Source organism: Symphodus melops (assembly GCF_947650265.1).
Source record: "Symphodus melops genome assembly, chromosome: 23".
Classification (NCBI taxonomy): Eukaryota; Metazoa; Chordata; class Actinopteri; order Labriformes; family Labridae; genus Symphodus; species Symphodus melops.
The window spans coordinates 7,220,491-7,243,246 of NC_136713.1; the positions used below are offsets into that span (position 1 = coordinate 7,220,491).

At 43.3% G+C, this 22,756-nt stretch overlaps 1 protein-coding gene across 2 annotated transcripts in view; it reads left to right on the forward strand.

Moving 5' to 3' along the window:
• The window catches only part of xirp2a (xin actin binding repeat containing 2a), a 50,989-nt gene that overhangs the window by 17,100 nt on the left and 11,133 nt on the right, over positions 1 to 22,756 (forward strand). The window contains exons 4-9 of one of the 2 annotated variants that reach the window (XM_079336180.1): positions 8,102 to 8,213; positions 15,989 to 16,125; positions 20,384 to 20,518; positions 21,762 to 21,848; positions 21,983 to 22,052; positions 22,400 to 22,503. In XM_079336180.1, the coding sequence (XP_079192306.1) occupies positions 8,102 to 8,213; positions 15,989 to 16,125; positions 20,384 to 20,518; positions 21,762 to 21,848; positions 21,983 to 22,052; positions 22,400 to 22,503 (645 nt within the window). Of the gene's footprint in view, positions 1 to 8,101; positions 8,214 to 12,326; positions 12,507 to 15,988; positions 16,126 to 20,383; positions 20,519 to 21,761; positions 21,849 to 21,982; positions 22,053 to 22,399; positions 22,504 to 22,756 lie in introns of those variants that run through there. The other variant, XM_079336181.1, reaches the window with a different exon arrangement.

The window sequence follows — 22,756 nt, forward strand, 5'->3', positions numbered from 1 at the left end:
ACTCTTTCTTGTTTTTGTTTTTGTTGCTGTTCATTTCCTTGGCTTGTCCCTCTGCGTTGCTGCTGTCCGCCTCCTAGCTTTTTTTTTTCGCTCTGTTTGGATGTTTGGCCTTCAGTTAATCCTTTTTGTCCTGGCTGGCCTCTGCAGAGAAACTTACATAGCAGACTCCACCTCCTCCTTTTTTTTTTTTTTTTTTTAGCTCTCCATCATTCTTTCAGCTCATCAGATTTGTTTCCTCCTGTGCGACTCAAAAAAAACCCCTACACATCGCCTCTCTCCATCTGTTCTTCGTCTTTTCCACGCAGACTTATTTTTCTTTGTAACTTCCTTCTTGGCCTCTGGCTCGTCTCTCTCTCTCTCTCTCTCTCTCTCTCTCTCTCTCTCCTCCCTCTCTGTTTCTGGCCCCGTCTTTCTTTTGTGCCAGTATTTGCCCATGAGTGCTTGAAATATTAATGTGTCTCTGTTTGTTCGTAATGAGGACAGTCGATTGAGGATTCAAAACGCAGAAGAAAAAAAAAAAAGGTACATATTTCTGCCGGATTGCAGAAAAATAACGCTTATGGCAACAAGGCACAAAGAAAGAAGCGGCTTCCAAAGAGTACAAAAGAGAGTAAGAAAGCAGTGATGACCTTCAAATGAGAAATGCACATAGTCGCAAAACACCAACAAAAAAAGAGGCGACAGAAGATTAAAACCATTAACTAACATTTGCTCTATACTTCAGGTTTTGTTTTTTCCATACTGTCAACCAATGGAGTTGCACAAAAGTTATATAACTTATCAGTGTTGTGTTAAAGATCTTGCTGATGTTAAATGACGAGCACATGAAGATAAATTATGCTTTTTATTATTTGAATAGTTCAGACATCTTGACTGATGAAAAAAAAGATTCATTCAACAATCCGCAGCTGATTGAAGAGCTTCTCCAAACAAGGACAGCAAGGGAAATAAAAGAGCGGGAGAATACTGAATAATTGGCGTCATTAAATAGTCGGCATGTCGTTCGCAGCTTCTGTTTCTGCATCACCACTTCTTTGTTCTCCAAACCATCAGATGCCACATCTTTGTCCTGGCTTTGTTGTTCTACACTGAAACCTTTTAGCCTCTGACTTTTGAGGACTTTAATAAAGCTGCAGAGCCTTGTTAGTCAGCTGAAGCTGTAGATTTGTGCTCACATACAAATCTGAAAGGTACACCCGTCCGGACGTACCACACACCCCACGGACAATTCCAGAATATTTTTTTAAAAAAAAGTGCTGCTGCAGCTCTGCCGGAGTATTTTTAGTCATGCTGGCAGCGTGGCCCCGGGGCCTGGCGATTGCCGGTCGGTCGGTTCGTTGGCTCAACTCATCGGCCCAGTCTGAGATCTCCTAGATTGGCGAGTATTCCTGTGGCTCACCTTGAAGTTCTGAGGCCATTACGTGTTAACCCTGTCAGCTCCCAAACATAACACCCAGAACTTAAGTTAATGGTTAACTTCTGACCTGCAGAAAAAAGGACATTCCCATTTCCTTCTTGAGACAGTAAAGCCAGTCTCAGCCTTTATTGTGCTAATAAATATGCAAGACACAAAACAGAAGAAGAAAGCATTGTTAGGATTTTACAGCATTTAGCTTCACTTAGCCTGATTGACCTGTTAGCATGGCTGTAGGCTCATCGTGTTCAGTAGGGTGCTTTGATTTGTCTATGAGCTGACACCTGATAAGTTCACAGCAGGTAAAAGGTTGGAGTAAGCATTTTTTTTTTTCCCGCAGCATATTGGTGTTTTGTTTTTTTTCTTCTTGCGCTTTAATGAGTGAAACAGTCTGAAGTCACTTCGCCTGTTGAAAAGTAAAAGATGTGACTCTTTGAGTACAGCCGGCGTTCGAGGATAACGATGACTTCGCACTGCAAGGCGAGCAAACTCAGCAGGAAGAAAAGTTGAATATCAGACTTGTTTGCCAAAAAGGCTTCAAATCAGTCAGCGCTCCCTGCTGAGCTGGATATTATCTTAGTTTGTCTGCAGAGTATAATTGGAGCTTTTTATTCACTACTGTACAGCACAAAGCAATCTGTCACAGGGAACAACACTGAGCTGTAAAGGGAAACTTTAATGTGAAATTCAATTATTATGTCATCATTGAATATTCACTTTCCCTCTGCTCACTATTAATCACCTTCGCACATGGCAGAAAACATAGTCTCTGTGGAAGTTATCCCTGAAGGAGAAGCTGCCTTAAAGAATTAATCCTCATATCCATCTTTTGAAAAAGCCTTTAAGCAGCTGATTAACATGAATATGGAAACGACTGGGTAAACAGGAAGTGCATGTAGGCGGAGGTCAGTCGAACTCTTTGTCTTTTCTCCCAACTGGCTGCTTCCGTCAAGACGACAGTTACCTGGTTTAATGAAGGCAGCTTTAGGGCGTGGCGATGTGTTACCACGTCAACCTGTCAGTCAAGGTACAGGCTCGTCAATGCTTCAGCTTTTTGTCAAGATGTGGTCACTTCTGGACCCCAAAAACAACAAAACCTTGAGGCCCTAAATTGTGTACTTGAGGCTCCGAAGCAGCGAGACTTTTGACTCTCAGAATTCATGATTCAGCTGTTTTTAAAAAATGACCTGATCCAAACCCTTTATTTTCTCTCACTCTCTCTGGTATTCCTGACTGTGTACGTCTTTGCACCCTCACTTCATGTCAGCAGTGCAGAAAAAATCTTTGGCAACATTTTCAACATCAATTTTTGGACTGAGAGATAAAGAGACCGTCCAAGACTCGAGGAAACGATCCACATATTTTTAGCTCAATCGCTTCAATTATTTCTTATTGTTTTCCAAAAACTTTTCTGTTTTTGGCAAGGAGAAACTGTGCGACCTGCTCTGAGCCTTCTTCGTGACCTTTTCCACTTCGGGAACTTCACAACTGGAAACTTGAGGCGGAGAGCTTGAAGCAGCAGGATGTGTTTTTGATGGTATGATCCAAAGAGAGAGAGAGAGAGAGAGTCAGGGGTTCTGTTCTCCTGTTCAGTCTTTGTGCGGCTTCTGTCAACTCCCTACTGCCGCTACTCTATTAATCTAACAATGTCGAGGTGAAAAAATAGTCGTCAAAAGAATTGTATTTTAATCCCACATTAAGGAGTTCTTGTCTGGCTTATAATTTACCGTACATTTCCTAAAGGTCTTTTCTGTGGGGTGTCATCTAACGAGTCCCTGAATAGCTACACTCCTATTTTGGTTTCTCTTTTAATAACAAGTCAAATTAACTCAACAGATGTCTGATTTTTTATTTAATTTTTTTTATTAAAAATGTTTTTCTTTCTGAAGGATTCCAACAGTGTTCGCACGAAGTGACGGATGATACAGCCGGAGTTAGATCGTCTTTTTTTTGGAAAGAAAAGAAAAGCTCCGAGAAGCCTGCTTTCTCAGAGAATGAAATCAATTCAAGACGTTTTGCGTTCACAATCTCTTCTCACTTGTTTTGCCTAAATGCGCTTCTTGGAGTTGAAGAGTGCTCTGCTTAATCGGCACGATTGTACTAAAGCACGCCCTTTTATTCCTGTGACATTGCACAAAAAATACCGTAAAGCAGTATATCAGTGAGGCTCCAAGAAAGAAGCTCCTGTATCTATGGTCTCTAAGATTTACAAGCATGTCTGAGACGAACTGCAAGTTGGGAAAAAAACCCCCATAAAATGACATTTTTCTGAGCCTCCTTCTTTGAAATGCCCGCTCACACCTTTGGCTCCCTGCATGCCGAGGTCAGACATGTTTAGGGACATAATACGCAACTGGTTGCCTTTTGGTCAGCCCACTATTTTGTTGACTGTGGCACACTCTCATGAGTCACTCTTCGAGAGCAGCCACTTGTGCGTTATGCCAGCAAACCAATAAGGCTGCTTTCACAGCCAGCAGCACTCGGGCCAAGAGCTGTCAGGGGGAGCGTGCATGCGGCCGCACTGTGACTTTGTGTCCACATGCGCCGAGTCACTAATGTACGCGCCATTTGCCAACAAAAAGGAACACTGTCATTTCAAATGAAGTACCCAAACAGTGAGTTACGTGTGAGCGACTCGCTTTCTTGGCAGGCCTCGTCACTGGCTGTGCACCAGCTAGAACTTTAGTGCTGCTGCAGAAAGGCACAGCCCTGTATGCAAAATGAAAAGAGTATGTTTGGAATGCTTCTCCCTGAAGACTGAGCAGGAGGAAATTAGTAGAGGTGTTGTAAAAATAGATTTCATTTAAGAATGAATTTGGAGTGACTCCCTGTGCCCATTTCTTTTGAAGTTTAAGTATCTCCTGATCATATAGGTCAGAGGATCCCCGCCCCCCCTGACGGCATGACCCGGCACACATCCCCCCACAAGACAATCAGTGACTTGAAGCCAGCAGAGGAGCCGTCTCATCTCAAGAAAGATGAAGGGAGGAAAAAGCCGAGAGAAAAACGGAGGAGACGTGGGTGTTCAAACGTGAACGTTAAAGGAACAGAGAGCGATCCGAAAATAAGATCTGCTGAAAGTGTTTTTTTTTTAGGAGAACATCCCCGTCGAGGTGGTGCGCCCTCTCGCCACCAAAATGTCAAGTCTGATATCGAGCCAGCGGCCCTCATCGATTTGAACTGCTTCTGCGGCTTCACCAGCTCCAGCAAAATCACTCGGAGCAATTTCTGAGCTGCTAGAGTCCAACGCAGCCTGCCACAAAGAGATACAGCTCTTGGAGTACATCCATTCTCACAGGATCATTTTCTATTAAAATGAGCTTTTATGAACAGCAACTAACTATAGATAATTCAGATTTGTCTGACAGAGGGAAAAGTGGGGAACGACGTCGGACATGCATGATTCTTCTGTATCCTCAAAACAGCAATTTAGAATAATTTCATGTTGCTTGTGATTGTTTTCACTGCAAGCTGGCAGCCGTCTTAAACTTCACCCAGCATGAAGAATTAAAGGAAAATCTGATGGGTTTTTTTTGTTGTTTTTTTTAAATGCAGAAAGTCAAACAATCGCATATTTTACAATCTTTAAATCGGGCTGACCGACTTAGCTGGCCGCCTCACAGTGAGGACGAGACTTCCTTTGTAGAGATTAAAGAATCGCAGGCCTAAGCGCTGCTGTAGGCGCGTTTAGTTACTTTAAGAACAGAGCGAGACGGCCCGTTTCCAGTCTTTGCTACGATAAGATAAGCTCTCTGGCTGCTAGCTATTAAGATGTGCGGGTGGGTTTCAATCTACACAAACACTTTGTTTGAAGGGTACTTATACCTGACAGCCCCCTGATCCTTGATTCACCAAACTCCAAATGATCCCTTATTGATCTTACTCACATTCTCTTTCCTTGTCACCCCATGTAGGACATTTTTATATCCTTCACCCAGCCAGCGCTTATCTTTTTTGGAGGCTGAAAAGACTCAGTTCTTGACTAATTGACTTATTAAGACTGACATTTTTAAAAAGAGGATGACCCAGGAGGGGAGAGGGGGAGGACAGATGGAGAACATTTGAGAAGAGGGAGGCGGACAGCTCTCTTCAGAGACCCTCCATGCGCCATGTCACGTCATTAGAGTCCTTTTCCAGGAGCAGAAGAATTGCTTGTTAGAGGAACGAAAATGTCAACAGCTGACACGAGACAATCGGCGTAAAATGGTGAAATCCCTACACCTACAGCGGGAGCTAACAGCTTCCTGGATATGCCTAGGCTTTAGTGATGTCTCCCTCTAATAGGCACCAAAACTGGAGGTGCCGGGTGTCACCGTGTCACCTCCCCGGGCCAGCAATGCTCGTATGACTCCATGGTTGCCATGGTTTCCCCGTCACAGCTTTGACTCGCCCCTCTTGCGTCTGTCACACGTGAAACGGTCCCAGATGGCGAGCACTGATTTCATTAGCTGAAGATCCAGTTATGTGTTTTGTATTTTTTGGGGCTTTTTTTTCCCGCAGGGATTATCTCAAACGAGAGGCCAGCAGCGTTTAGATAGATTTCACGAAGCACTGTCCCTTATTAACTCAGTCAGTCTGTTGGAGATGCACAGAAACAACCACTACCCCCCCCCCCCCCACCACCACCACCACCACCACCACCACCACCCCCCACCTCTTCCTCCTTCCACTGTGGCAGCCTGCGCCAAAGAGACCATATGGCGAGGACTCAAAGCTAGATAGCACTTGGTGTGATGCTTCCATGAGACATTAAGCTTTGGCCCTGCTGCTGTTCATCCTGTTACTGTATTTTATAAAATTTAACTTTCAATTTGTAGAGGCAAATAAGATATATTAGGTGCATGTATTTGTTAAACATCAGTATTGGCTGATATTAACCAATAAGAGCCTGTTGGAAAAATGTGCCTAGCACCAATGCCAGTAGCCAATCTGAACCTGTGGTGTTGAATTCATTAAATGCTGGCAAGCAAGGATACTGAGACCTTAATCAGAAAAAAATACTTTTTAATGAGCAGGAGATACCTTCATTTTTAAAATAATAAGCATAAAATAATACTTAAAAATTCATTTAAACAGTAGTGTTGCTATAATACTTCGGGGATAGTTATTAAGCTGCTGCATTAATCACACAATTTTCTTTCTGGCCAGTAAATTGCTTGTAAAACTCAACCCATTTGTACTGTGTACTTTCTTCTGCGAGATTCAAAGTCATATCCGACTGCAAAAATATCTATTAATGTACAGAGAAAATCTTTCAAAATGGGTTCAAACCCACACGCCGCATGTACTCGATGCATAATTTACCGCAGTCATTCGCTTTAAGGGAAGTGTAAACAAGCCCACCAGACAACCAAAGAGAGATAAATGTTTGAATCCCTTAAATGGCTCTCATTCAGCGACTTTCACTTCTCTAACCAGCGGAAATGAACCACCGCAATAGAAGTCCCTCACACGCACACATTTTTTCACACACTAAAACATCCTAACCGCTTGTGCACTTAATCATCCCCTGAGCGACGCAACAGCCCGTTGTAGACAAAATACTCTGTTTAATATAAGCAGTGAAACACAGAGCACTTGGGAGCTGTGGTTTGGGCCGTGCTTTTGCTCTTTGCAGCTCACTGATTTGAGCTTCATTCGATGTGAGTGCCGCTTCAGCATGAGGGAGAGGGAGAACGACAGTGATAGAAAGAGAGCGATTATTTTTGCATCCTTGTTTTGCCATAGTTTGTGTGTTGTTGTGTGTGTGTGTGTGTGATACTGTAGGAAAGAATGCAAATTACAGAGCATGTCTCTCAGGGATTCACTAAGTGGGACTTTTGAGGACAAGTTTTCGTTTTTTTCCTGTGGTGCATTTCTGAAATTATGGTTGACACCTTCAGCGGGGGAGAAGGAAGCCTGGCTAGACAGATACACATTTGTTTGTTTGTGCCGCATGGTGAGTGCCTGTGTGTGTTTGCAGTCACTCTGTGTTGAAGCCCGGCAAGACACTGTTGGAAAAAAAAAAGACGCTATTGGGAATACATTTGATTTGCAAATGGAAAAAAAAAAAAAAAAAAAAAACTTGCACATTTGCAAAGACACACACACACACACACAGGTGTGTTTGTTCCTCCCGCGGGGATGATTTGCAACTGAATAGGCGTGTTGCACTGGCTGACTTCTAAGTTTTGACAAAATGCTTCAAGGGGAAAAACAAGCCTGTATGCACCAAGGACATGCCATTTACTAATGTTGTTCCTTTTATCAAAAGCAGCCTGTGAAAACATCTTTAGTTGCAGCTCGAGTGGCTCTATTAAAATTCAACCAAGTGCTGTTTGCTCTGACTTTCCAGTCAATGCCTACTGTTAACATTGTGTTCAAGGTCGTCCTCTCTTAACACTCACAGATAGTGTGTGCGTGCGCGGACACGTGTTCATGCGCGGAACAGACGACAGCAACAAAGTTTCACTGGAATCCAGAGTTTGAATGTCACCGGACGCTTGACTGTATCGTTTTTCACGCTCGAGGTGCAAGAGAATCCTCTGTGTGTGACAGCGTGTGTGTCCATGTAAGGGTAAGGGTGCACACACGATTTAGGCACAGGCGACTGGAATACTCAGCTCTGTATCTTCCTGTTCGAAAAGTGCAGGTGTTTTGTTTGTTTTTTTTTCCTCTGATAACCCTCTCTCTTTTTTTCTCAACCAGGAAGTAACAACCGCCCACACCTCCCTGTCTAAAAGAGGGACGCCCAGTAGTCTCGCACACGCTCACCCGCCAACAGATCAGACCATGGACTCACCTGCGGACTCTTCTCTTTGTGAGTACTTTCTCCTTTATCCATAGGAAGCTTGATTTTTAACAGTAAAAGTTACTTCCCTGCAACTTCAGATCCTTTATAACATGACAGCAGGCCTGTCTCTGTGATTGCATCACTGTTGCACGGGTCTGTCAAACAAACAGCCGAGCTGCAGGTTGGTTGTTCCATTTGTCCTATAAGATAAACATTTGGCAGAAAGCAGGTTTTGAAAATGGTTCATTGCCAGATAAGGCTGCCTCCCTGGCAGCTTTTTTTAATGGGCGAGCTGCTGGCTCGCTAGATACTGTGCTTCCATTACTGTGATAGCGACGCCGAGCTGGCTACCTCTAGTTTGTTCTCCACTGATGCTGATAGCGGTGTACACACAGATGGAGCTTACAGTGAAAGGTACAGTCCTTTTTTTTTTTTTTCACTCTGCCGGGATCAACAGTAAACGAGAACAACGTGTTCGAACACATTGACCGCTGAGGTACCATGTAAGTTCAGCTTGCCAAAATGCTTAAAATGTCCAAATAAAAAGAAAAATGTCCGCAGTCAAACTACCAGCTCTGTGGGTAACTGCTCGAGCACTGCTGAAAAAAAAAAGACCAAGAGAGAGGCGGTGAGTGGTGAGAGTGATGGTCTAAGTGATAAACTGTTGACAGACCTGAAGGTGGTATCAAGGTGTTAAGCACACACACTCATATACTCATCCATGCATGCTCAGAGTCAACATAAGCTCACACTAGCTGACCCCCCCCCCCCCCCCCCCCCCAACATCTACCTGAGATCAGTCAGGATTTTGTGTCGCTTGGCGAGTCTCTAAATCTCAGCGCCGGCTCTAAAATTGGAGCTTCTTGACAATCCCGCGTTCCTCTTGTCTTGACTGAGCGACGGCTTCTGTCTCTGCTGACAAGTCGTCACGCAAAGCGCTGCATTGTCTGCCGGGCCAGATGACTGACAGAGGGGTCTACGGGAGCTGCTCTGTGCAAAGCCACGATGTTTAAATAAAGCACGGTGACGGAGTGACTGCGCTTTAAACAGATGCAAAGCTCACCTCTAAATCTCCATGCTGCTGCTCTTTCAAAACAGGCATCCTTGTTTACTTCTCTTCTCTGGCAATACAGCCGACTCACACACCGTACAACCGTAACTGGCTTTGTGGCACAAACAATAGGTGGCATGTTCTTTGTTATATTACTAAAAGTTGTGTATTTATATCTGTCTGAGCATGATTAAACATGTCAGACACACTTGGCCCTTGAGAATTTCTCAGTGTGTAAATGCTGCCAGTTGGAACCGGATTTGCCAAAAGACTGCTTTTGTTTTAATTAATCTCCTCTCAGGTTTGGATGCCAAATGTTGATGTCTTTATAATGTAATCTTTAGGAAAACATAGATTTTTCTCCCTGTCACTTGCAGATCTGCCACTATCTCCCTCATGTGGAGTTAAGGGACACAAATAAGCACTAACGCCATGATTGATGTGTGCAAATTTAAAATTGACGTTTTGTCATATTGCATATTGATATGAGGCTGCTGTGTGCTCCCCCAGGGTGAGTCAATATCATTAATATACATACTACCCTGATGTCCTGCAGTTTTTTTTACTTCTGCATTGGCTTCATTTTTCAACACCGAGGTTATATATATATATACATACTTTCAGTATATACTTACATATGTATGTGTCATTTTTTTAAAATTTATTACTAACCTCAATTGCCAAATATGACACAGAAGAAGGAAGTGCACCCTGACATACTCAAAGTGAATTTTTTTGTGATTGGGAACGTCCAGATGTTATGTTCTCACTGACAATGCGGGATGAAGTACTCATTCAGGCATAAGCTTGGACTTCACAATCTCTACCAAATAAACAGCACTAGACTAGGTTTATAATCTCTTTTTTTGATGATTCAATAACACAAATAAACATTCATCACATTTAGCACTTCACTCCCTGAAAGTTAATTTTACTTTTTGAATGTGGGTTTACTTTGGACTTAGGTACAGGGATTTTCTCAGGCCCCTTCATTAGGTATTCTCCCAAAGTATGTTTATTTTCTACTTTAGGAACAGGAAATCCATGTGCAATTTCAGCAGGATTATCAGCAGAGTGCAGCTCCTCCACAAGCCTGATAGCCACGCTCTCCTCCAGTCGATGTGCTGCCAACGGTGCCTCACGGGGTGGGCTCCCTGAGAACACCTTGTGTTTCATGTGTGGGGTTGGTAAACAGTCATGATCACAGCTACTAATATGGAGGGAACGGGAATCAATGATTTCCTGCAGGGTTATAGTAAGCCCGATTCTCCCTCCTCCATTGCCGTGAAGGATGAAGAAAACAATGCATGAAAGGCCCTGGGAGGATCAGACTCAAGCATAAGGTCACTGATTTCAAAGAGAACCTTTGCCATTGCTTAAGGGGAACGTATATCTGAAAAAATAGAAGACAAGATGGCAGAAAGGAGGTCAGAAAGAAAGTAAAAAGAAAGAAAGGATAACACTATGGTTTCCTATCTTCCACTGATGACCTTCTTGATTGTGTCTCGACTGTTAAAGGTTTCCAGCACAGTTCTCTTGGGCGACACACAGCAGGCTCGACATTGAATTTTTACCACTTAGCTGTGGTTGAAGTACCGCAGTGTCCGTGTGAAGAGCTGTCTAAAAAGGTTCAAAGGCTTCTTGAAGGAAAGAATTAAGCAGGAGAAGTGAGCGAAGGTTTTACCCAGAAAGGTACACTCAACTCGACTCATACGAGAAGACATTTTGAACAAAGTTTCCTGTTCAAATGATTCCTGTGAGGAAGTATTGATCTTCAGGCAGTTTTAACGTAATGCTCTCCACACAATTCAATAATCAATAATAAACACATAGAAGCAGGGTTATGTATGAGGGAGGTGTGTAAGTATGACCTGGGCAAGTCAATTTCATCCCCAGCCATTTATTTTCAGCCCAGGGTTTGACATTTCTGGATATATGCTCACTAGTTTTGGAATAAAGGATCAATATCCATTTAATGTCTGTATGCCAAACACAGAGTAAAGAACAGCAATGGATTAGCCTAGCTTAGCATAAGGACTTAAAGCAACCATCACAGCCATCCTTGGTGACTTTCAAATTGAAATAGATTTTGTAATAGCGCGAGTTATGTACAGGAACTGTTTCTTTATTGATTGGAGTTGACCCTTTGTTTGTTTGTCTTTTTTAGCAGCTGATTAGCTTAGCTTAGCATAGAGGCTTGACGTATAGAACAAACGTCTTTCTCATCTATAAGTTTGTACTTTGGAAAAAGCCATTGGGGGACTCCTGTTCTGGACTGTTATTGCAGATGATTCACTTTGCCTTCACTTCGTCAGTCTGGTCAAAGTTTAAATAAAAGATTGTAGATGTACTTTTAATACTGGAACGCTGGACAATGCTAGTTTTGCTTCTGGTGCTGATGCTAAGCTAGACTGGCTTTATTTCTATGTTTAGCATGTAGACATGATCAGATAAGCATACTTCTAAAAATGTAGAACAGTTTAAGAGAACCCGTTGGGAAAAAAATCTTTTGTTTTGACATAGCTAATTGGAGGGGGGGGGGGGGGGGACAGCGGGTGTGTATTGTAACTAATGTCTTGTGTCCTGCCTGTCTGTATACTGCTACTGGATGCCTTGAATTTCCCTCGGGATCAATAAAGTATCTATCTATCTATCTATCTATCTATCTAGCTTAACGTCGCATGTGGTGCAACGTTATAAGCCATTTTCCTTCCAAAGTGTGTGTTTGTTGTTGTGTATGTACAGTATATATTGTACCAGTCTCCTGTGTGTGAGCTGAATCATGAAATGCCATGATATTTACCATGCATACAAGCACTGATTCTAAATGCCACATGCTCTTTGCTGGTTAAATGAAGGATGAACTAAAGTCCCAGTGTGGGACGTGTGTGTCCATAAGCCTGCTGTGACATAAGGTTAAGGGCATGTTGGGTACCTCGATATTTGATACTGAAAAAAAAGTCAACCCACATCCACTTACTCAACCCATGTACTCTCCCCCCCGGTCACTCCTATTTTTTACGAAGGGGTGCGTCTAAAATAAAATCAGCTGTCACTGGATGCCTGGGCCTCACTGATCTAAGAGAGCACACTGCTGGAGCTGGTCTCCTAGCCTCACTGCCCGTCTCTGCCCAGGATTTTGCTTTCAGTGTCGGGTTAAAACTGAGCGACTAAGCGCTATTGATATTCCTGGAGGTCCAAGGCCTTTTTTTATTCTGTTGGATTCTATTGTTGTTTGACGTTCAGAGCAACCTACACAGTTAAAGAAGGTAAGAGATGTAGAAAGACTCTCAACATTTGAAGGCTGACTCTTGTATAAGAAGAAGCCTCAGCTCTACTGAAGTGATTTTCCTCTGAAGCACAAGTAGAAGGAGATAGATTGGAAAAAGTGGAAGAGATTTTCGCAGATAATAAATCGGTTTGATGTGTCCAAGCAGAGGGACCATCAGTACAAAATTGGAGTTAAGATAAAGGGAAGCATCAGGTGCTGGGGCTTAGGAAAAAAAAAAAAAAAGATATTGGAGTTTTTTCCTGCAATTCCACCCGGATTTGTGCACCGTCATAAAACATGCATGGGGCCCGTCCTGCTTCCTTCCACCAGACACAACCAGCGGGGATCTGATCCGGAATATTCTGAAAGCATGGCAAATCGGAGACAAAGTGCTTAGCCTAGCATAAGGAAGCGCCCGAGGGCACTCCCGTCTCCACGCAAAGAAGTTATGTTGATAGATTTGACAGCTCAATTATTGTGCCTGTTTTGCTTTGGTCGGTAAAGGAAGAAATCGCCCTCCACGGCTGACATTTCAATTAGTGGAGCTCGATTTGGCTCTCCTGTCAAACCCTCGCCAGCAGAAAAGCTTTGGTCAGTAAGTAATGAACAGAAAATTGGGTTGCTTAAGGCTCCTGTTGTGAGGGGAGGGAAGAGAGGGTGGGTGACACCTCTGTGATTAGCGGACGGCCTCGGCTTGACTCAGATCTATGAGGCCTGGATTTAGCTTTGAGCTACAGCGCGACACTGTTTTCACCCTCGCCCTTCAACTTCTGAAATGACTCTGTTCCCTTTCTCTCTCTTTCAAGAACAAATTCTCCTCTGTCATCTCTTAGCCCGAACACCCCATGTCGCCCTCCCCCTCCTCACGTCTTCTTGCGAGCTCGCGGCACAGTTCCTCACCTCTCCCAGCTTTAGCACAGGCAGCGGCAAAGAGCCAGTGACAGGGAGGTCAATGCCCCTCAGCTCTGCTTGATATAGCAGCAGCGTGGACCTTCCTTGTCCAGCCTGCTCAGACTTCCATTACTACCCCTGCCTGGTGCCATCCCTTCTGAGGCATTGAAGAGATAAGAAGCTCATACTCTCAGAGGAAGAAAAAAATATCAGTGCGAGGGCAAATAAGACTCAATTCAATATTCTTTCGATCAAAAGCAGAAAATACAGGTGATAAATGTAAGGCTGTGAGAGAGTTTTCTGATCTGCACCGAGGCCTGGCCCTCAAAGTGTTTGGGCATTATAAGCAACGAGACAGTGTTTGATCGCTTGTTTTTATGCTAATGAGGTGCCCGTTGGTGCCACTTGTAATTAGTGGAAGCAGTGGGAGACGGGGAAACGACTTTTACAATCTTTGAAAATATAACCTCGTTGGAAGTGCTTCAATTTTCTCTCTTTTTCTCTCCCTCCCTCTCTCTACCCCCCCCCCCCCCCCCCCCCCCCCCTCTCGATCACACTTCCACTCTATAAATCTAACTGTCACTAGGGGAACATGACGCTGCAGACAGAGGTGGTTTAAAAAAAGGATAGGCTGATTTCTCTTCCCTCCCGCAGTTACCTCAGCCCCATGTTATGGCAGCTTTGCATACGACATACTGTTCTGGGAAGCCGGAGATATCCAAAGCGCTGTTGTCACCGCTCTTGGGCTCCATAACCCCCCTGCAGCTCTGCCTCTCTGACAGCTCCAGACTATGACTTCAACATTTTTCTCGGGTGATAAATGAGGGCATTATCCTTGTGTTTCTGTCATCGGGTGGGTATTAAGTTACACCGCAGCCTCAGGTGTTGGATTTCTGACCCATATTTATAGGATGTTAAAAACCCCTGTTTATTTTCAGAAGCTCAGGCTGTCTATTTCTCCATGCCGGGTTATTGGTTACACTAACATGCCAGATAGCAGAGAGCTAAATTTGGTGGGATGAGCAGGGCATGCTCTTATCACATGGCGTCTGTATTAAAGCTCACTCACCAGTATGATGCATAAACACACTTTACTGTGTGCAGTACAAAAAATATTTGGAAAGCAGAAGACTGGCGACTCAAGGATTTTTATTCCTTACTAATCCTGCCCTCCTGTGCTGTGACTGGCTGGTCTGTGTTTAAAGCTGTCTTTTGGTTTTATATTTCATCCCCCCCTTTCCAAAAAAAGAAGAAAAAAAAAAGCACTGCTGATTTTAAGTTGAAAATGTATTTTATGCAAAGCAACAATGTTTTTGGTTTTCTTTGCAACTTTTTTTTAACTTTTACTGTACATGAGTAGGAAATAAAACAGACTTGAAACTGAGACTTCCTCGGAGTAGCTTTAAAGGCATATTTCACCCATTTACATGAAGCTTTGTATCATTAGAAACATGGTAGTAGTGTTGAATGGTAGCACTGGAATGGTGGAATGCAATATGATTCTTTTTGCATCACATGAAGAAAACTTTCAAGCAAAGAAAAACACATTTTTCTCGTCTCAGGGCAAAATGAGGGTTGGATTCACGACCATTCAACACTACTACCATGTTTCTAATGATACACAGCTTCATGTAAATGGGTGAAGTATCCCTTTAAGGAACCAGAAGGACGTGGAAGGTTTGTTTGTCGTCCTATAGTTACTTTGAGTAGGCTGAGAGAAGCTTTAACAGAGCCTGCTATTCATATAAGCTTGACCGGTATATCATGAAGCACTAAATCTGCAACTAATCTCCATCCTACTATAGAAACATCTCTATGCATTTAAGAAGCAGCTGCTTTCAACTTTTCAAATAAACTCATCCTGACCTCTACTTTGCACTCAAAGTTTCACAAGTAAACATACATGTGCAGAAAATATGGACACTCACAGGGTAAAAAAAAAACACAACAAGGAGGAGGAATTTTCAAAAAAAAAAAAAAAAAAAAAATCAGGAGGTTACAGAGTGAGCACATAATGAGAGCGAATAATTTCTATTTAGGGTCTTCTTTCATCCCACGGTGCTGTTGCCTGGAGAAGGAGAGCGAACATGCCAGGAGCTAAAAGGTCCAGTGTGGGAGTGAGCCGGGCTCTAATGCAGCCTTCTCTGTTGCCTAATGATGCTTTGTAGCGCGGAGAAGTCAGACGTAAAATCAGTAGTCGTCTCTTAATTGGCTGTCCACAGGGATGTGTCGGGCGATATGAGGCTTCATAAAGTAGTGACTCCTGATTGATGAGTATCTCGCTGCAGTTTTTCGTGTCAACATTTGTTCCGGATTCTTTGCCTCGGGCCACTTCTGGATAAAAATATCGACCGTATCAGGAACTATGTGGATGTATTTGTCAACGTTAATCTGAAAAAATGAGGAGAAGGGAGAAGCTTTCATATTTCAGGATTCAAAGGCCACCTGGCAATGTTTTATTCCTCATTTTCATAGGCAACTACAATGCGTTAATATTGAACAAAAAGAGTTTCATCCAATCATTCTTGGGCTTCAGACTTTTCCACAAGCTCACAAAGGTGAATTCATTTTGTGTTTGTGTTTATGCAGCTGCAGGCGGCGCAGGCAGATCCAGGTCAGGACGTCCCGAGGACCCGGAGGCCGAGCCGGTGTCAGTGAAAGATCGGCTGGCGATGTATCAGGCGGCCGTGTCCAAGAAGGAAACCAGCGGCTCCTCGGCTGCTGCGGTAAGACGATACTTCCACGTGGATGTAAAGAGAGACAGCAGGCAGCATATGTGGGTGGTGAGAGAGACAGCAGGTGCTCCTTTCCAATAACAGCTAACTAATCATACGACGATTTTAGTTTTTATGACCACGTTTCTCTTGTTTTATTCTCTAAAATCTAAATCTGCTGACACTGAACACTGTCCTGCTTGTAGGCTGATTTGTTGGACAGGGACCTCGGGGATGGGTGCCACAGACAGGGCCCTGCTCGGCTGGCAGCATTATTTGTCAAAGCGTCCTCCAGCTCAGCACTAGACAGAAACCTCTCCAGGGGAAATAGACGTCCAGTGGAATCGTGTTGCGGTCCTGGCACATTGTGCTGCTGTTCTGCTTCTGAACATAAAGTTAGCAAAACACGCTCAGTGCTAAAGTTACTCCATTCATTAACTGAAGAAGTGAACTTTAGGATCACTCAGATTTCTCTGAGTCAAAAAAACAAAACAAAACCCTGAGTGTGGATGATTCGCATGTATCATGTATTTGCCACTACTTTTCAGTGAAGACCTCTAGTGGTTGTTGTAATTACAAGGAGACATTAGTTTATGTTCAATGTGTAAATAAAAAGTCAACATTAATTCAAAATAAAACCAAATCAAGCAAAAGGCCTGATCTTTAAAACTACTTTTTATTTTATTTTTCTAAAATATGAAGCGTGCACGTCACATATTTGCCCCTAATGTGTCCCTGGTGTTCTCAGGAGTCAATTTGCAAATCCTTGGTCATTCACTGATTTGGATTTAGGGTATGCCGTGCTGTTTCTCACACAAGTAAAAGCTGTGTATCTACGTTGGGGGTCCACGACAAGTTGTGACATCCAACATGCTGTGTATGTTATTCATTGTGATAAGGGAAATACAGCACTAGAGCGTGAATCAGTCGTATTTCCCCCAGTGTGATTGAATCAGATGACCTACATACATAGTCTAAAAAAGGCTGAGCATACCTGAAGTTTGTTTGTGTCAAAGCTGGAGCGATAGCGTGCCATTGTTGACTTTGCTCAGTCCAAACAGACAAGTGTATCCACCGGGATAGGCAGGGGGGTAGCTGCTCACACTTTTTGTCACAAAGCGTGACATTTAAAAAAAAACAACCACCAATAACCATGTTAGCTTCTGCAGAGCAAAAAAAAATCAAAACCTCTGCAGATGAGCCCACACAGGCAGCTCACTGGCGGCCTTCACACATTACAACTCCTTTGATAAAACACAAAAAAACATTTCTGAATATCCTCAAGTCATTAGTCATCACCAAGGACCAAAAAGCTTCAGCGGCTTTGAAGAGCCTGCTTGCACTTTATAAACCCAATAATTCAGCGAGTGTGCGCAGCGAGTCATCCAAGGCCGTTAGAGGAGTCGATTCAGTATCTAAAAAACAGCTCCAAATACAGGAGCAGGACAACAGAACATTATGCAACGGAAATATCTCTTATAAGAGTGTGTATCTGTTTTACAGCGACTTCAAAAAGCATGTGTCTTGATTTGAAATCTTATGAAATGAGGAGCTGGCTGAGGTGTCGGGGAAACGACTGAAATCAAAGGGGTCAGGCTAATCGTGTCAGGACAAGGCTTCTACATGTATCTTTGTTGCCCCGTGGTCGGATGATAGCCTATCTGTAAAGAATCATAAATATTGTAATGAATCTTCTTTTTCTATTTGATTCTGATTGGCCAATCACGCACAGCGACGGTCTGCTATATCCGTCAGTGCATCACTGTTTCGGTCATTAAGAAAAGCAGATGGTTGCTACGGATGCAGCTCTAATCACAGACTCTGAGGACGAGCAGATGCTGCCCTGATTCCCTCCTACCTGTTTGCATAGTTTCACTTCACTCCTCAGAGCACGCTCTGCCGGCCTCATGGATGCAGACTGAATGTAAACAATGAAACACGGAAGCTGAATCAGAGATCAGTGTTTGAGTTGAAAAGTAATCGTCAAAAGTGATAGCTGACTGCTTTTGTGCTCTGTGCAGCATTACGTCTTGTTCCCATCTGAAGGTGTGATTGTCAGGAAGTGTGTTACCTGGAAGCTGGCTGCAGGTCTGCGTGGCAACAAGCCACTTTCTGCAGAGCTTTACAGCCAGCTGAGATCAGATGAGAGGTGACGTCAACATGACGCAGAGGTCTTTTCTTCCCACACTCAACAGCTCCTCAACTTTTTATGAACAGCTTTAACACACAATTCAGACATCAAGTCACGAGAAGTGCAACAATTGAATCAGCATTTCACCAGAAGCCTGCTCACAGCAATGCATTAGCATAACCGTCAGCTTCAAGAGGACTCACTTAATGATCCTCTCACACTTCGGTTCATTCCCCCTGAAGCCTTGTGTGGTGGCTTTGGACAGCTGACTGTGTGGGTGCGTAAGAGAAGTGTGGGGGGGGGGGCACAAGACAGAGGGGAGGCGAGACGCCAGAGGGAATCATCGCAGGAATCTTGTTTTTCCTCAATACCTTTGCAGCTGTTGTCCGCATGTTCACACGGCAGTGACAAGGTGTTAAAGATAGCAGAGCGGATGATGGACACCGTTCAGTCCGGTTTGTCTTCCACTCCCCCCGACGACCTCAAACGCGCAACAGCAGATGTGTTTTGGACATTATAAAATGCTACTTTGATCGCTTGTTCTGTCATATTAAAGAGGAAAGTTTGAAGTCATCTGCTGCTCCGTTTGTTAATATGGAGGAGGCGGAGCTTATCACTGACACTGCAGCCAGTCAGTAGGGGGAGCCCCAGATGATTTTCTTCACAAGCTATCATGTCACACACTTTTTTTTTTTTTTTTTTTTTAAGACAGTATCCCTCTCCTGACTTTTTCAAGTTCTCTCTTGCCGTGGCGGTGAAATGTTAGTGCTCTGTAAATCAAAGTGGTTTGAGAGAGTGGTGCGACATCTGCTGGACTTCTACTCTGAAAGTCACCTCTTCTACCTTCAATCAAACAGCTGTACGTAAGAGACTTTGTGCAATCAAGCGGGCAAGACCGACAGGAAGAGGACCCCACATGTTGAGTCTTTGACATTCTAATCCAGAGATCGTTGTTTCCTTGTCGTATCCGTGGAGCTGTTGTACCCTCAGGTAGTAAAATATTGATAACACGGTGTCATGCCAGGAAATGTCTCTGCCCTCCACTTCCTCCACAATATCATGCAAATTACATTGTACGCCTAATTTGCATGAAAAAAAGAGAAGGTTACAGCAGGTGTGCGGGTTCAACATACACTCCCACACACATATCTAACACGCACACACACATGGCAGCCAGCTTGGAAATACAAGCTGCAGTTTCCAAGGCTATGTGTCTATAAGCACAAGCGTCCATATAAATGTTTTATACGGAACATAATTGACAATTATGTTATGTTATCGGAATAGGAATTTACTTTATCAAATAGTCTGTGTGTTTCTTGCCCACAATGCATTGGGTGAGGAGTGCATTCTTCATACTAATGAGAAAAAAAGCCACCCCCCCTTTCTTCTCCTCCCCGCTCTCTGCAAAGAAACCAGGCCGTTTTGTATTTTGTCAGTCTTAAAGCATAATTCCTTCCGTAGCTCAATAAAAAAAAAAGTATTGAAAGAGCTTTTTTGTTCCATTAAACGGACTCATCTAAAATCCTCAAATGTCTATTGATGTCTCTCTCTCTCTCTCTCTCTCTCTCTCTCTCTCTCTCTCCCTCTCTCTTTCTCTCTGCTGCAGAATAGATGTGGAAAAAGTGAATCAACTTAAATTGGGTGTCTGCCATCCTTGCTATTTGGGAAATTTCTGCCAGATATAAACTCCAAAAGTGACTCGGTTGCTTTGATTCAGATTTTTTTTCCTTTTAGAAAGAAAGCGTATCTCTGTTGGTTGTTTTTTTTCTTCCCTTTTCACTTTTGACTTTGATGATTTCTTGCAGCTATGCCAGAATTAAATAGTCAATCTTCAGGATTTGTAAAGACACAATCTTATCTTCATTGTCATTTTATTCAAATTCCAAATCTTTCATACTGTGTTTCAAAGAAAATCTTCAGATACTTCTCAAAGCCTTAGCATTTACACCCTTATAGCAACTTGCATATTAGCACAAGTGAATATAAAGTGTATTGATAATCAATAAAAACAGAGACACGTTCACCAAGGTCAAATCCAGTTCCTTGAATCTTGTAAGAACTTCACGTTTACATTTTGTGAGTGTGTGTAATCTATACACAAGTGTTTTTTTTTTCTTTTTTTCTGTTTGCTGATAGATGATGGAGGAGTCGGAGGCGTGCTCGCTGCCCGGTGGTCTGGCCAGCGTGAAGAAACAGTTCGAGAACCAGGAGTTCTCATCGTCTTCTCAGTCCAGTGTCACCCAGTTTCATTTTGAGCAGCGATCCGTCCAGGTGAGAACGTGATCATGCTCTGAAGACCTGCTGAGCGGGTGAATCGATAACACTGAGCACGTTCATCAGGTGTCACCTGATAACTTCTGAACCAATCAGAAAACAGCACAAACTACTGACTAGTGTCTCACCTAAATTTAAACTAGTAAATGAGATAATATTTAAATATTTTCCAATATGTCAAACACCTTTCTTAAGGGAGATTTATTTCTGAGAAATTTTCATAATAATAATAATGATGGATAATGAGGATGCCGTACTGTATAAAAGAGACTCCTCTTCCTACTCAGACAAAGGGATTCAGTCGTCCTCTTCTTTCAGCTCTGCGTTAAATGAGAAGCCACAGATTTACGCCGTGCTGCAGCTCGTTACTGGACAGCTCCGCCGCTATTACCGCCACTCCGATGAGTTCTTGTAGGTCGAATCAAAGAATGCGACTTGAACTTTGCTTCCCTGTGCTTCGTTGTCATCCGGGGGGCGAGGGAATCGCAAGAGCATGTAAGCAACCGGAGACCGAGGCCCGGTCTCCGAGCCGTGAGGTCACATTCATCCTCTCCATGCACGCTCCCCATCTGCTTGTTCAGGCGGGAAGCAGAGTGGATTCATCGAGCGCACGAGGGTCTTAATTCATTTTACATAGAGGTTTGTGATGGGGGGGGAAAGTGTCTCTTAGATCCAGTTATTGCGTCTGTACTACAATAGGAAACCACTCTCTACACTCTTCACAGGTGTAATAACCAAGCTCTGTCTTAAAACCCGGTCATACATCTGGAAAGATGTAATTATTCTGACATAAGTGGTTTCCAGAGTACAGCGCACCCCTTCCCTCCATGTATCTTTTATGTTAGCAGCAGAGGATACAAGCTCAAATATTATATTTCTCTTTCATCTCCTTTCAAATTGCATGAATCTCACTGGAGGAAAACGGCTGATTCGGTTTTGTACAGTTTTTGTAATCTATCGCTCTTCTCCTCCAACACTGAGTTTCTCCTTTAGTGGAATTAAACTCCGTAGTTCCCTCGGAAGCAGTGTAGTCATAAAAAAAACATTTGTTGCCCGCCACCAAGGGCTTTTATTAAGTTTTCTGACATCAAAATGACTTCCTCTCCCGCCGTGTCTTACAGCTCAAACTCACAGGGGTAAAGCTGTGTCATGTCTGTGTCTCTTTGTTTGTGCAGCCGTTTGTCTGCACCCCTCGGTGATGGGGGGGGGGCCCTCATTCTCATTTGTCTGTGTTTGACAGGAGGTGTCAAGCTCCTCGGAGGTAACAGTGAGAAGCAGTGTCAGAGAGGTCGTCCCCTCCACGAGCATCTTTCACAATCAACAAGAGGTACTACCTGTTGAACTCACAACTCAACTGACTCTTTCTTTTGTTGCATCAGAACCTCTTTTCGCTTTCCAGCCGCATGTCATGCCGCTTGTGCAGCTCCAGTTCTCTAATGATTTCCCACCATCTTTATACAGGTGATCCAAGATGAACGAGTGCACCAGAACAATGTGGCGGCAGGTTACGGGAGCCATTACAATGAAACAGGTTATTCTGCTCATGCCTTTTTTATTGTAATTTGCACATTTTTTATCACAGCACTGCTTGTGTCCTGTATATTAATGATTGTTCCCACCGCTGCTGAATAAAGGATGAGCTATGAAAAGGCCCGCAGATGATTTTCTATTCAGTGCATAGCAGCAAATCTAATCAGGGCAGAGTCAGGAAGGTAAAATATTAGAAAGTGGAAATTGGACAATCACTGCTGCATGGTTTCAGAAAATGAAAACTACTCAGGTTTTTTAATGAAATGATTTATTTCTCTTTCCAATCCCCCTGAGCTTCCTCACTGCGAATGACTTAATGAGGCAGCCTTCTTCTTGTGTCTAATTCAGTTATGCTCGTCGGAGGAGAGGACCTACCAAAGGTTTCCACTCAGGCTTTGAAGCAGCAGTACGAGAAAACTATTGAGGAGGCTGCACCAGCCAAGGAAATTAAGGTAATGATGCTGTCTGTTTACCTAAACAGATGATAGTCATATCAGTATGAAGATGACGCCACATCAAGAAACCATCAAAGGGAAGTTGCGTATGCCATGAGTTTATGGGAAATAAATTGGCATGGAGGAAAGACCTCATGTCATTTCAGTCAAACTTGTAAAGTTTTTTTTTTCTCCAGAGCGGTGGAAAAAAAACAAAAACAAAACTACATTAAAGCTCGGATTCAAATTACTGTCTTCTGTTAAAGTGATG